Source organism: Panulirus ornatus, chromosome 63 (genome assembly GCF_036320965.1).
Source record: "Panulirus ornatus isolate Po-2019 chromosome 63, ASM3632096v1, whole genome shotgun sequence".
Lineage (NCBI taxonomy): Eukaryota > Metazoa > Arthropoda > Malacostraca > Decapoda > Palinuridae > Panulirus > Panulirus ornatus.
In genome coordinates this window covers 256205-268831 of record NC_092286.1, presented here as the reverse complement: position 1 = coordinate 268831, position 12627 = coordinate 256205, and the positions used below count along the sequence as shown (strand labels likewise).

Here is a 12627-nt window from a genome sequence, read left to right as displayed (position 1 = left end):
CTCCAATTTGGTTTCCAACTTCTCTTCGTTCCCTCCACCTCTGACATATCCTCTTGGTCAATCTTTCCTCACTCATTCTCTCCATGTGACCAAACCATTTTAAAACACCCTCTTCTGCTCTCTCAACCACGCTCTTCTTATTTCCAGATATCTCTCTTACCCTTACATTACTTACTCGATCAAACCACCTCACACCACATATTTTCCTCAAGCATCTCATTTCCAGCACATCCACCCTCCTGCGCACTACTCTAACTATAGCCCACGTCTTGCAACCATACAACATTGTTGGAACCACTATACCTTCAAACATAGCCATTTTTGCTTTCGGAGATAATGTTCTCAACTTCCACACATTCTATGATTCACTTCCGCTTCCATGGTTCCATCCGCTGCCAGATCCACTTCCAGATATCTAAAACACTTTACTTCCTCCAGTTTTTCTCCATTCAAAATTACCTCCCCATTGACTTGACCCTCAACCCTACTGTACCTAATAACCTTGCTCTTATTCACACTTACTCTTAACTTTCTTTTTTCACACACTTCACCAAACTCAGTCACCAGCTTCTGCAGTTTCTCACATGAATCAGCCACCAGCGCTGTATCATCAGCAAACAACTGACACTTCCCAAGCTCTCTCATCCATAACAGACTGCATACTTGCCCCTCTTTCCAAAACTTGCATTTACCTCCCTAACAACCCCATCCATAAACAAATTAAACAACCATGGAGACATCACACACCCCTACCGCAAACCTACATTCACTGAGAACCAATCACTTTCCTCTCTTCCTACACGTACACATGCCTTACATCCTCAATAAAAAGTTTTCACTGCTTCTAACAACTTGCCTCCCACACCATATATTCTTAGTACCTTCCACAGAGCATCTCTATCAACTCTATCATATGCCTTCTCTAGATCCATAAATGCTGCATACAAATCCATTTCCTTTTTTAAGTATTTCTCACATACATTCTTCAAAGCAAACACCTGATCCACACATCCTCTACCACTTCTGAAACCACACTGCTCTTCCCCAATCTGATGCTCTGTACATGCCTTCACCCTCTCAATCAATATCCTCCCATATAATTTCCCAGGAATACTCAACAAACTTATACCTCTGTAATTTGAGCACTCGCTCTTATCCCCTTTGCCTTTGTACAATGGCACTATGCAAGCATTCCAGCAATCCTCAGGCACCTCACCATGAATCATTTTTTTTTTTTTTTTTTTTTTTTTTTTTTTGCTTTGTCGCTGTCTCCCGCATTTGCGAGGTAGCGCAAGGAAACAGACGAAAGAAATGGCCCAACCCACCCCCATACACATGTATATACATACGTCCACACACGCAAATATACATACCTACACAGCTTTCCATGGTTTACCCCAGACGCTTCACATGCCTTGATTCAGTCCACTGACAGCACGTCAACCCCGGTATACCACATCGCTCCAATTCACTCTATTCCTTGCCCTCCTTTCACCCTCTTGCATGTTCAGGCCCCGATCACACAAAATCTTTTTCACTCCATCTTTCCACCTCCAATTTGGTCTCCCTCTTCTCCTTGTTCCCGCCACCTCCGACACATATATCCTCTTGGTCAATCTTTCCTCACTCATTCTCTCCATGTGACCAAACCATTTCAAAACACCCTTACCAACCAGTCAACAATACAGTCACCCCCTTTTTTAATAAATTCCACTGTAATGCTATCCAAACCTGCTGCCTTGCCAGCTTTCATCTTCCGCAAAGCTTTTATCCGCAAAGCTTTTACTACCACTTCTCTGTTTACCAAATCATTTTCCCTAACCCTCTCACTTTGCACACCACCTCGACCAAAACACCCTATATCTGCCACTCTTATCATCAAACGCATTCAACAAACCTTCAAAATACTCACTCCATCTCCTTCTCACATCACCACTACTTGTTATCCCCTCTACATTAGCCCCCCCCATTTGCTCCCTTGTCTTATGCACTTTATTTACCTCCTTCCAGAACGTCTTTTTATTCTCCGTAAAATTTAATGATACTCTCTCACCCCAACTCTCATTTGCCCTCTTTTTCACCTCTTGCACCTTTCTCTTGACCTCCTGCCTCTTTCTTTTATACATATCCCAGTCATTTGCATTGTTTCCCTGCAAAAATCGTCCAAATGCCTCTCTCTTCTCTTTCACTAATAATCTTACTTCATCCCAACACTCACTACCCTTTCTAATCAACCCTCCTCCCATGCTTCTCATGCCACAAGCATCTTTTGCGCAAGCCATCACTGCTTCCCTAAATATATCCCATTCCTCCCCCACTCCCCTTATGTCCTTTGTTCTCACCTTTTTCCATTCTGTACTCATTCTCTCCTGGTACTTCCTCACACAAGTCTCCTTCTGAAGCTCACTTACTCTCACCACCCTCTTCACCCCAACATTCCCTCTATTTATTATTATTTTATTTTGCTTTGTCGCTGTCTCCCGCGTTAGCAAGGAAGTGCAAGGAAACAGACGAAAGAATGGCCCAACCCACCCACATACACATGTATATACATACACGTCCACACACGCAAATATACATACCTATACTTTCAACGTATACATACATATACACACACATATACATATATACTCATGTACATATTCACACTTGCTGCCCCCATCCATTCTCATTGCCACCCCACCATACATGAAACAGCATCCCTTCCCCCTCCAAGGTAGTGCTAGGAAAAGACAAAAATATATGATTTATTTGTTTATTATACTTTATCGCTGTTCCCCACATTAGCGAGGTAGCTCCCCGTCGAAGTAGTGTTTGTATTTGTTGATAACCTTCAGGAAAATGAAATGCGATAAGTTCCCAAGTGCATTTGTGTAATCACATTGTGAGGGGAGATACAAGAATGAGATAGATGTAGAACTGTCAGTTGATATAGAAGGAAGAGATGTAGCTAAGATGCTATTGATTAAGGAGTGTTACCATATGATGGTGTTCAGGTCTGGCATCATGCCTGTCATGAAACTTTTATTGTATGGACAGGAAAAGGATGTGTAAAAATTTTGTGTATGACAAAGATATCAAGTCTGTATGGACCTTCACTAGTATGTTATAATTTTTTGTGTGACAGTAGAAGGTTCCTTGATACATCATGTGGTAAAGGAGCTACAGGTACTAACTGAATTAGCATTGCTCCAGTTAATACAATGGTCATAATTTTTAACTGTATTAAACAGTGTGGGGCCTGGATGTGGAAAGGGAGCTGTGGTTTTGGGCATTATTGCATGACAGCTAGAGACTGAGTGTGAACGAATGGGGCCTTTGTTGTCTTTTCCTAGCGCTACCTCGCACACATGAGGGGGGAGGGGGATGGTATTCCATGTGTGGCGAGGTGGCGATGGGAATGAATAAAGGCAGACATTGTGAATTGTTTGCATGGGTATATATGTATGTGTCTGTGTGTGTATATATATGTGTACATTGAGATGTATAGGTATGTATATTTGCGTGTGTGGACGTGTATGTATATACATGTGTATGGGGGTGGGTTGGACCATTTCTTTCGTCTGTTTCCTTGCTCTACCTCGCAAACGTGGGAGACAGCGACAAAGCAAAATAATAAAAATAAATATTAAACAGAGCATTTGATTTGTTTTTATACTGTGATTATGTTGCTGAAGTTTAACATAAAGATCCTTACCTGTCTGCTCCACATAAAACATATAACAGCCTGCTGAAGTTTTGACAAATTTTTGATTAATAAATTTTATTGCCTAGAGTAATGCTAATTCAGTAATTAACTGTAATTCCCACACCATGAGAAATATAACTGAATCTTCTATTATTAGATACACAGAGAATTCTCACAATGTTAGTGAAGGTCTGTACAAACTGGATAGCTTTGTCATAGGCAAAATTTGTAAGTGGTTCCCTCTCCTGCTCACATCATAAATATTTTATGTGAAGCATGATGTCGGACCTCTACACCAACATCCGGTAACACTTGTTTACCAATGGCATCTTAACTACTTTTCTTTCTTGTATATCAGTCGACTGTTCTACATCTTCTATCTCATTCTTGTATCTCCCCAGATAACGTGATCATTACACAAAAGTGGTTATCAGCAAATATATAAATATAAATCCAACCCTCCAATTTTCATTTTAACAAAAGAAGAAACAGAAAAGGGTGACATTTAAGGATTTCCCCTCTTAGGCTCTGCCCTCTGTTCTTGATGCTGCCTTGCCAGTGCCGGACATGGCGAATATGTAGGAAAGAAATGAATATATATGTATGTATTTAAATACATGTTTTCTTATCAGAGCAGTTGATTTCTGATATTTGTGCAATGATTTATTATAATGATTGCTGCATGATTAATATTGTTGGTACATTTTAAGAGCTGTATTAATAAGATCGTATTTAAGGCATCCAGTACTAATTAAGTTTTGATGTGGCTCATAAGGACTTAATGTAAATATTCGTAATACAAACATTTGCCGATTTTATTGTTAAATGTACATTGCAAGATTATAACCTATCCAAAGTGTGGCAGTATATCCTTGGGGCAGGAAGAAAAACTGGCCACCCTTGAGTGTTAATTTGATGATAATGGACTTCGTAAGATATTGAAATGATGCTCAGTATATTGTTGAGGTGCTTAACAGGAATTCATCCCATTGCTGTTGATGTTGCAATGATATGATTACAGTATCTAGCCAGTGTCGCACCATGTGAGTTTGTGCCACCTTTTGGAAGTAATCTACGTCAGTGCTTTGGTTTTCCAGGGCCAGGGTAACATAAATCCTCATTTTTCAGATGTTTTCAGGTGATTTTATTACTTATGATAGTTACTTTATTAGATATGTGGATATTAATATGAATTAATCATAATTCAGTTTGAATTCTAGAATAGATATCTTAGAAAAATGAAGATTGTTTTCATCCAAGTCCTGGATAGTGAAGTATTGATGTATATAAGCCTTGGACCATCTGTTGTGTACTTCTTCCTACAACTCATAGACATCACATTGGGCTATTATTTTCATTCTTTCTATTAAGAATAGCAGCATTCTTGCTTATTCTGTTAAAGTAATATCATTTAAAGATTATTAGAACATTACCATATCACTATGTTAGATGTTGTGAAAATGTAACATGTATGACTATAAGTATGATTCTTTAAACTAGTGGCAGTTTCACTGTGATGGCTGTGAGATGAGATAGGTGTATCGCACCCACCGAGTAGGTAGTTCACAATAGGTAGGTCCAGTCTATCCTCACTAAGCTAAGCTGTTTTTCTGTTTGGTTGTCACGACACTAGGCTTTGGATTTTTGTCCTTCGAAACGGAAGAGGCTGTGGATAGAGCGGTGGCAGAGCACTTTGTCAACATAAATGGAAAGCAGGTATTAGTCATAAGTATTTTTAGTTTTAATGTTCCTTCAGCAACCTTTCTGGTGAAATTCACCTCAGTTTTGTATGGTTTGGAATTGCTCTTGAATGTTATTTAATAAATAGATTACTGATAAGCAGTTTCATAGTTCAGAATTTGCCTTCAGCATTAAGGTATTCTTACTTAAGTGTATTAGTTAAATATGAGATGATAAAGATCAGAAAGGTTGCTAGGTTCTTTTGCTAGTACATGCAAAAATCTTCCAGGAATGATTTTGTGATTTTTTTCCCACATGATTAGTGGCAGGCAGTTAATAATTGATAATTATCTTGGGAAAAGTAAAGAAGTTATAATATTTGAAAAATTATTTCAGAAGGGACTTATGCAGTCTCTGTTGATTATTTGCATGTATTGGTATTTAATGTTGAAGCTGAGCACTCTGGTGTACATAGTATTATTTGTTGCTATTTATGAAATAGAGAAGTCCCACTTTAGATACCAGGTGCATTTTAGTAGTGATAAGTCATGTCACGGTAAGTTTCTTGGTTTTATACTTTTAAACATCATGTTAATAGCATAGTAAATGAGGATGAATTGTATGAGTGTTTGTTAGTGATTTATACGGTTCCAAATACTTCTTTGAAGTACAATTCATTCCTCATAACTTTCTTATGAGCCAAAAATAAAGGGAGTCTTTCATACTGATGTTTTACCTGATCAATTTATTTCCCAATTACTGAAGGTTGAGATCAAGAAGGCAGAACCAAGGGATGCAAACAAGGCCCAAGAAGAAAGTGGACAGTGGGGTACACATCCTGACAACCAGTGGGGTATGCCAGTTGGGCCACCTGGGATGCATGGTCTTAATAATGTAAGTGACTGTAATAGGTACCTCATGCTTTGTAAACTTGCTTCTTTAGCATGTCCCAGGACTCCTTTTCTGAGGCTTCTGCACCGCTCAGGAAGTTAGTCGTTTCCATTCAGGACCATAAGTTAATGTGGTAAGAACAGTGCTGAGGAGTTTAGTAGATGTTAGTGTCTTCATTGTGGAAGTGGCATCATAAAGGTGATGTGATATACCTTTTGATGTTGAAGAAATTGGTGCAGTCCAAAGTACAGGGGACTGAGTTCAAGATTGGGTTGGAGAGTGGTTGAATGCTTAGTGTTTGTTGAGTCATTTTTGTGCTGATGAGAATTGTCTTTTTGGTGTTTGCTGTGGATGGGCAGATCTGTGAATAGTAAAGCATTGATAAATGTGTGAAAACTCTTGACGTATTCGAGACGTCATGTCCATTACTTGTGTGTCAGAGTGGCTGGAGACTGACACAATCGCAATGTTGTCATTTTCTCACTTCTGGCATTGCTGTGCAAGATAACTGATGTGTTGTGATAAGCAGTTATCATAACGTAAGTTTGTTTGCCTCCTACTTTCCTATTTACTGCGATTGCCAAGCTACTTCGTGAACAGAATAGCCGTGTGATAGTCTAAATAGAGGAAACGGCTAAGCCTGGGAATTTTCACTCGAAGGAAACTTGCTGAAAATAAACTTGATCGTTATGACTGGTGTGATAATGCTGGTAATTTCTACACGAGTGTGTTTTACAATAAAAGTTATTGAGTATGTGGATAAGCATTTGTGAATGGTTGAAACAAGTATTTGATAGAAGAATATATGGTGCAGAGATGGTGTATTCATATTTGGTATTCATCTTCGACAATATTCAAATAGTGTTTATTTGTATTCAAATTGTTCTTATTTCAGGGTATTTGCTTTTACATTCTTATTCATAGGCAGAGTACTTGTATTCATTTAATGATTATATATATAATTCGAATGGTCACAGACTGCTAATTTCTGTTTGAAAGCATAGACATATCACGTGCGTTACCTCGCACACATGGGTGGGTTAGACCATTCTTTCCTTTGTTTCCTTGTGCTACCTTGCTAACGTGGGAGACAGCGACAAAGCAAAATAGATAAATAAGATGAATATTTTATTTATTTTGCTATGTCACTGTCTCCCGCATTAGCGAGGTAGCACAAGGAAACATACGAAAGAATGGCCCAACCCACCCACATACACATGTATATACATACACATCCACACACGCAAATATACATACCTATACATCTCAACATATACATATATATACACACACACAGACATATACATATATACACATGTACATAATTCATACTGTCTGCCTTTATTCATTCCCATCACCACCCCGCCACACATGAAATAAAAACCCCCTGCCGCCTCGTGTGCGAGGTAGCGCTAGGAAAAGACAACAAAGGCCACATTCGTTCACACTCAGTCTCTACCTGTCATGTAATAATGCACTGAAACCACAGCTGCCTTTCCACATCCAGGCCCCACAGAACTTTCCATGGTTTACCCCAGACGCTTCACATGCCCTGGTTCAATCCATTGACAGCACGTCAACCCCGGTATACTACATCATGCCAATTGCACGACTTTCACCCTCCTGTATGTTCAGGCCCCGATCACTCAAAATCTTTTTCACTCCATCTTTCCACCTCCAATTTGGTCTCCCACTTCTCCTTGTTCCCTCCACCTCTGACACATATATCCTTTTTGTCAATCTTTCCTCACTCATTCTCTCCATGTGACCAAACCATTTCAAAACATCCTCTTCTGCTGTCTCAACCACACACTTTTTATTACCACACATCTCTCTTACCCTTTAACTACTTACTCAATCAAACCACCTCACGCCACATATTGTCCTCAGACGTCTCACTTCTGACACATCCACCCTCCTCTGCACAACTCTATCTATAGCCCATGCCTCGCAACCATATAACATTGTTGGAACCACTGTTCCCTCAAACATACCCATTTTTGCTTTCTGAGATAATGTTCTCGACTTCCACATTTTTCAACGCTCCCAGAACTTTCTCCCCCTCCCCCACCCTATGATTTGCTTCCGCTTCCATGGTTCCATCCGCTGCCAAATCCACTCCCAGATATCTAAAACACTTCACTTCCTCCAGTTTTCTTACCTCCCAATTCATTTGTCCCTCAATCCTACTGTACCTAATAACCTTTCTCTTATTCAAATATACTCTCAGCTTTCTTCTTTCTTACACTTTACCAAACTCAGTCACCATCTTCTGTAGTTTCTCTTATGAATCAGCCACTTGCGCTGTATCATCAGCGAACAACAACTGACTCACTTCCCCCCAAGCTCTCTCATCCACAAGACTGCATACTTGTCCCTCTTTCCAAAACTCTCGCATTCACCTCCCTAACAACCCCATCCATAAAGAAATTAAACAACCATGGAGACATCACACACACCTGTGCTTCAAACCTTCATTCACTAAGAACCAGTCACTTTCCTCTCTTTCTACATGGACAAGTGCCTACATCCTCGATAAAAACTTTTCACTGCTTTTAACAACTTGCCTCCCACACCATATATTCTTAATACCTTCCACAGAGCATCTCTGTCAACTCTTATCATATGCCTTCTCCAGATCCATAAATGCTACATACAAATCCATTTGCTTTTCTAAGTATTTCTCACATACATTCTTCAAAGCAAACACCTGATCCACACATCCTCTACCACTTCTGAAACCACACTGCTCTTCCCCAATCTGATGCTCTGTACATGCCTTCACCCTCTCAATCAATACCCTCCCATATAATTTCCCAGGAATACTCAACAAACTTATACCTCTGTAATTTGAGCACTCACTTTTATCCCCTTTGCCTTTGTACAATGGCACTATGCAAGCATTCCACCAATCCTCAGGCACCTCACCATGAGTCATACATACATTAGATAACCTTACCAACCAGTCAACAACACAGTCACCCCCTTTTTTCATAAATTCCACTGCGGTACCATCCAAACCCACTGCCTTGCTGGGTTTCATCTTTTGCAAAGCTTTTACTACCTCTTCTCAGTTTACCAAATCATTGTTTAGTAGTAGCAGTAGTTGTAGTAATGAATTTCAATGTCCCAACATACTTTGGAAAATAAGTAAATTAATTTATGTTATGTCACATTCATTAACATCCACTCTCTAACTGTCATGTGTAATGCAACGAAACCACAGCTCCCGATCCACATCCAGGCTCCACAGACTTTTCAGTGGTTTACTCCAGACGTTTCACATGCCCTGGTTTATTACATTGACAGCATGTCGACCCAGATATATCACATCATTCCAGTTCACTCTATTCCTTGCACGCTTTCATCCTCATGTATATTCCAGCTCCAATCACTCAGATATATTTTTCACTCCATCCTTCCCGCTTCGTGTTCTCAACCTTTCTTCACTCATTATCTCTGTATGTCCAAACCATTTCAACACACCTTCTGCTTTCTCAACCACACACTTTTTATTTCCACACATCTCTATTAACCCTTTCATTACTTATTCGATCAAACCACCTCACACCACATGTTTTCCTCACACACATCCACCTTCCTTCATACGACCCTATCAATACCCCATGCCTTGTAACCATATGATATTGTTGGAGCTACTGTTCCTTCAAACATTCCTTCCACACATTCTTCATCACTCCCAAAACCTTCACCTCCCCCACCCTGTGACTCAATTCTGCTTCCATGGTTCCATTCGCAAAGTCCACTCCCAGATATCTAAAACACCCCACTCCTTCCAATTTTTCTCCATTCTGACTTACATACCAGGTAACTTGTCCCTCAAACCTACTGAATCTTATAACGTTGCTTTTATTTACATTTACTCTCAACTTTCTCCTTTCACACACCTCCATAATCAGTCACCAACTTTTGCAGTTTCTCACCCTAATCAGCCACTAGAGCTGTATCATCGGCAAAAAACATCTGACTCACTTCCCAGGCCCTCTCATCCCCAAAACACTTCATACTTGCCCCCTCTCCAAAACTCTTTCATTCACCTTCCTAACCACCCCATCCATAAACAAATTAAACATCTATGAGAACATCATATACTCCTGCTGCAGAACAACATTCATTGGGAACCAATCACTCTTTTGTCTTCCTACTCATAAACATGCCTTACATCCTTGTTAAATACTTTACTGGTTGTGGCAGCTTACCTCCCACACTATATACTCTTAAGACCTTCCACAAAGCATCCCTATCAACCCTATCATAAGCTTTCTCCAGACCCATAAATGCTACATACAGATCCATTTGTTTTTCTAAGTATATCTTTCAAACATTCTTCAAAGCAAACACTTGATCCACACATCCTTTACCGCTTCTGAAACCACACTGCCCTTCTTCAGTTTGATGATCTGTACATGCCTTCACCATCTCAATCAGTATCCTCCCATATAATTCCCACAATACTCAGCAAACCTGTGTCAGTGTAGTTTGAACACTCACCTTTATCCCCTTTGCCTTTGTATAATGACACTTATGCATGCATTCCGCCAATCCTCAGGCACTTCATGAGCTATACATAATTTGAATATCCTTTACCATCCAATCAACAACACAGTCACCCCCTTTCTTAATAAATTCTACTGCTATACTATCCATACCAGATGCATTGCTTGATTTCATCTTCTGCAAAGCTTTCAATAGTGAATTATTTATTTATTCTTGATCGCCATTTCCAATGTCAGTGAGGTTATGCCAAGAAACAGAAGAAGAATGGCCCATCCACTCGTATGTACACAACACCCAGACATGCCCATACACATATATAGATTTTTTTTATATTTTGCTTTGTCGCTGTCTCCCGTATTAGTGAGGTAGGGCAAGGAAACAGACGAAAGAATGGCCCAACCCACCCACATACACATGTATATACATACACGTCCACACACACAAATATACATACCTATACATCTCAATGTACACACATATATACACACACAGACATATACATATATACACATGTACATAATTCATAGTCTGCCTTTATTTATTCCCATCGCCACCCCGCCACACAGGTAATAACAACCCCTTCCCCCCTCATGTGTGCGAGGTAGTGCTAGGAAAAGACAACAAAGGCCCCATTCGTTCACACTCGGTCTCTAACTGTCATGTAATAATGCACCGAAACCACAGCTCCCTTTCCACATCCAGGCCCCACAGAACTTTCCATGGTTTACCCCAGACATTTCACATGCCCTGGTTCAATCCATTGATAGCACGTCAACCCCGGTATACCACATCGTTCCAATTCACTCTATTCCTTGCACGCCTTTCATTCTCCTGCATGTTTAGGCCCCAATCACTCAAAATCTTTTTCACTCCCTCTTTCCACCTCCAATTTGGTCTCCCACTTCTCCTCGTTCCCTCCATATACATTATTATTATTATTATTATAATTATTATTATTATTATTATTATTATTTTGCTTTGTCGCTGTCTCCTGCGCTTGCGAGGTAGTGCAAGGAAACAGACGAAAGAAATGGCCCAACCCACCCCCATGCACATGTATATACATACACGTCCACACACGCAAATATACATACCTATACATCTCAATGTACACATATATATACACACACAGACATATACATATATACACATGTACATAATTCATACTGTGTGCCTTTATTTATTCCCATCGCCATCCCGCCACACATTGAATAACAACCTCCTCCCCCCTCATGTGTGCGAGGTAGCGCTAGAAAAAGACAACAAAGGCCCCATTCGTTCACACTCAGTCAGTAGCTGTCATGTAATAATGCCTGAAACCACAGCTTCCTTTCCACACCCAGGCCCCACACAACTTTCCATGGTTTACCCCAGACGCTTCAATCCATTGTCAGCACGTTGACCCCGGTATACCACATCTATCCAATTCACTCTATTCCTTGCCCGCCTTTCAGCCTCCTGCATGTTCAGGTCCCGATCACTCAAAATCTTTTTCACTCCATCTTTCCACCTCCAATCTGGTCTCCCACTTCTCCTCGTTCCCTCCACCTCCGACACATATATCCTATTGGTCAATCTTTCCTCACTCATTCTCTCCATGTGCCCAAACCATTTCAAAACATCCTCTTCTGCTCTCTCAACCACGCTCTTTTTATTTCCACACCACTCTTACCCTTACATTACTTACTCAATCAAACCACCTCACACCACATCGTGTCCTCAAACATCTCATTTCCATCACATCCACCCTCCTGCGCACTACTCTATCCATAGCCCACGCCTTGCAACCATACAACGTTGGAACCGCTATTCCTTCAAACATACCTATTTTTGCTTTCTGAGATAATGTT

General features: G+C 40.2%; 2 protein-coding genes across 8 annotated transcripts in view; both read left to right on the top strand.

The window, feature by feature from the left end:
* LOC139745908 (uncharacterized) overlaps nucleotides 1–12627 on the top strand; it is a 254640-nt gene that overhangs the window by 153114 nt on the left and 88899 nt on the right. The gene's annotated exons all lie outside the window — the stretch shown is intronic.
* LOC139745996 (heterogeneous nuclear ribonucleoprotein 27C-like) overlaps nucleotides 1–12627 on the top strand; it is a 114669-nt gene that overhangs the window by 40623 nt on the left and 61419 nt on the right. For 4 of the 7 annotated variants that reach the window (XM_071656765.1, XM_071656768.1, XM_071656763.1 and 1 more), the window contains exons 5-6: nucleotides 5322–5404; nucleotides 6134–6262. In XM_071656765.1, the coding sequence (XP_071512866.1) occupies nucleotides 5322–5404; nucleotides 6134–6262 (212 nt within the window). Of the gene's footprint in view, nucleotides 1–5321; nucleotides 5405–6130; nucleotides 6263–12627 lie in introns of all 7 variants that reach the window. The other 3 variants (XM_071656764.1, XM_071656762.1, XM_071656766.1) reach the window with 1 other exon arrangement.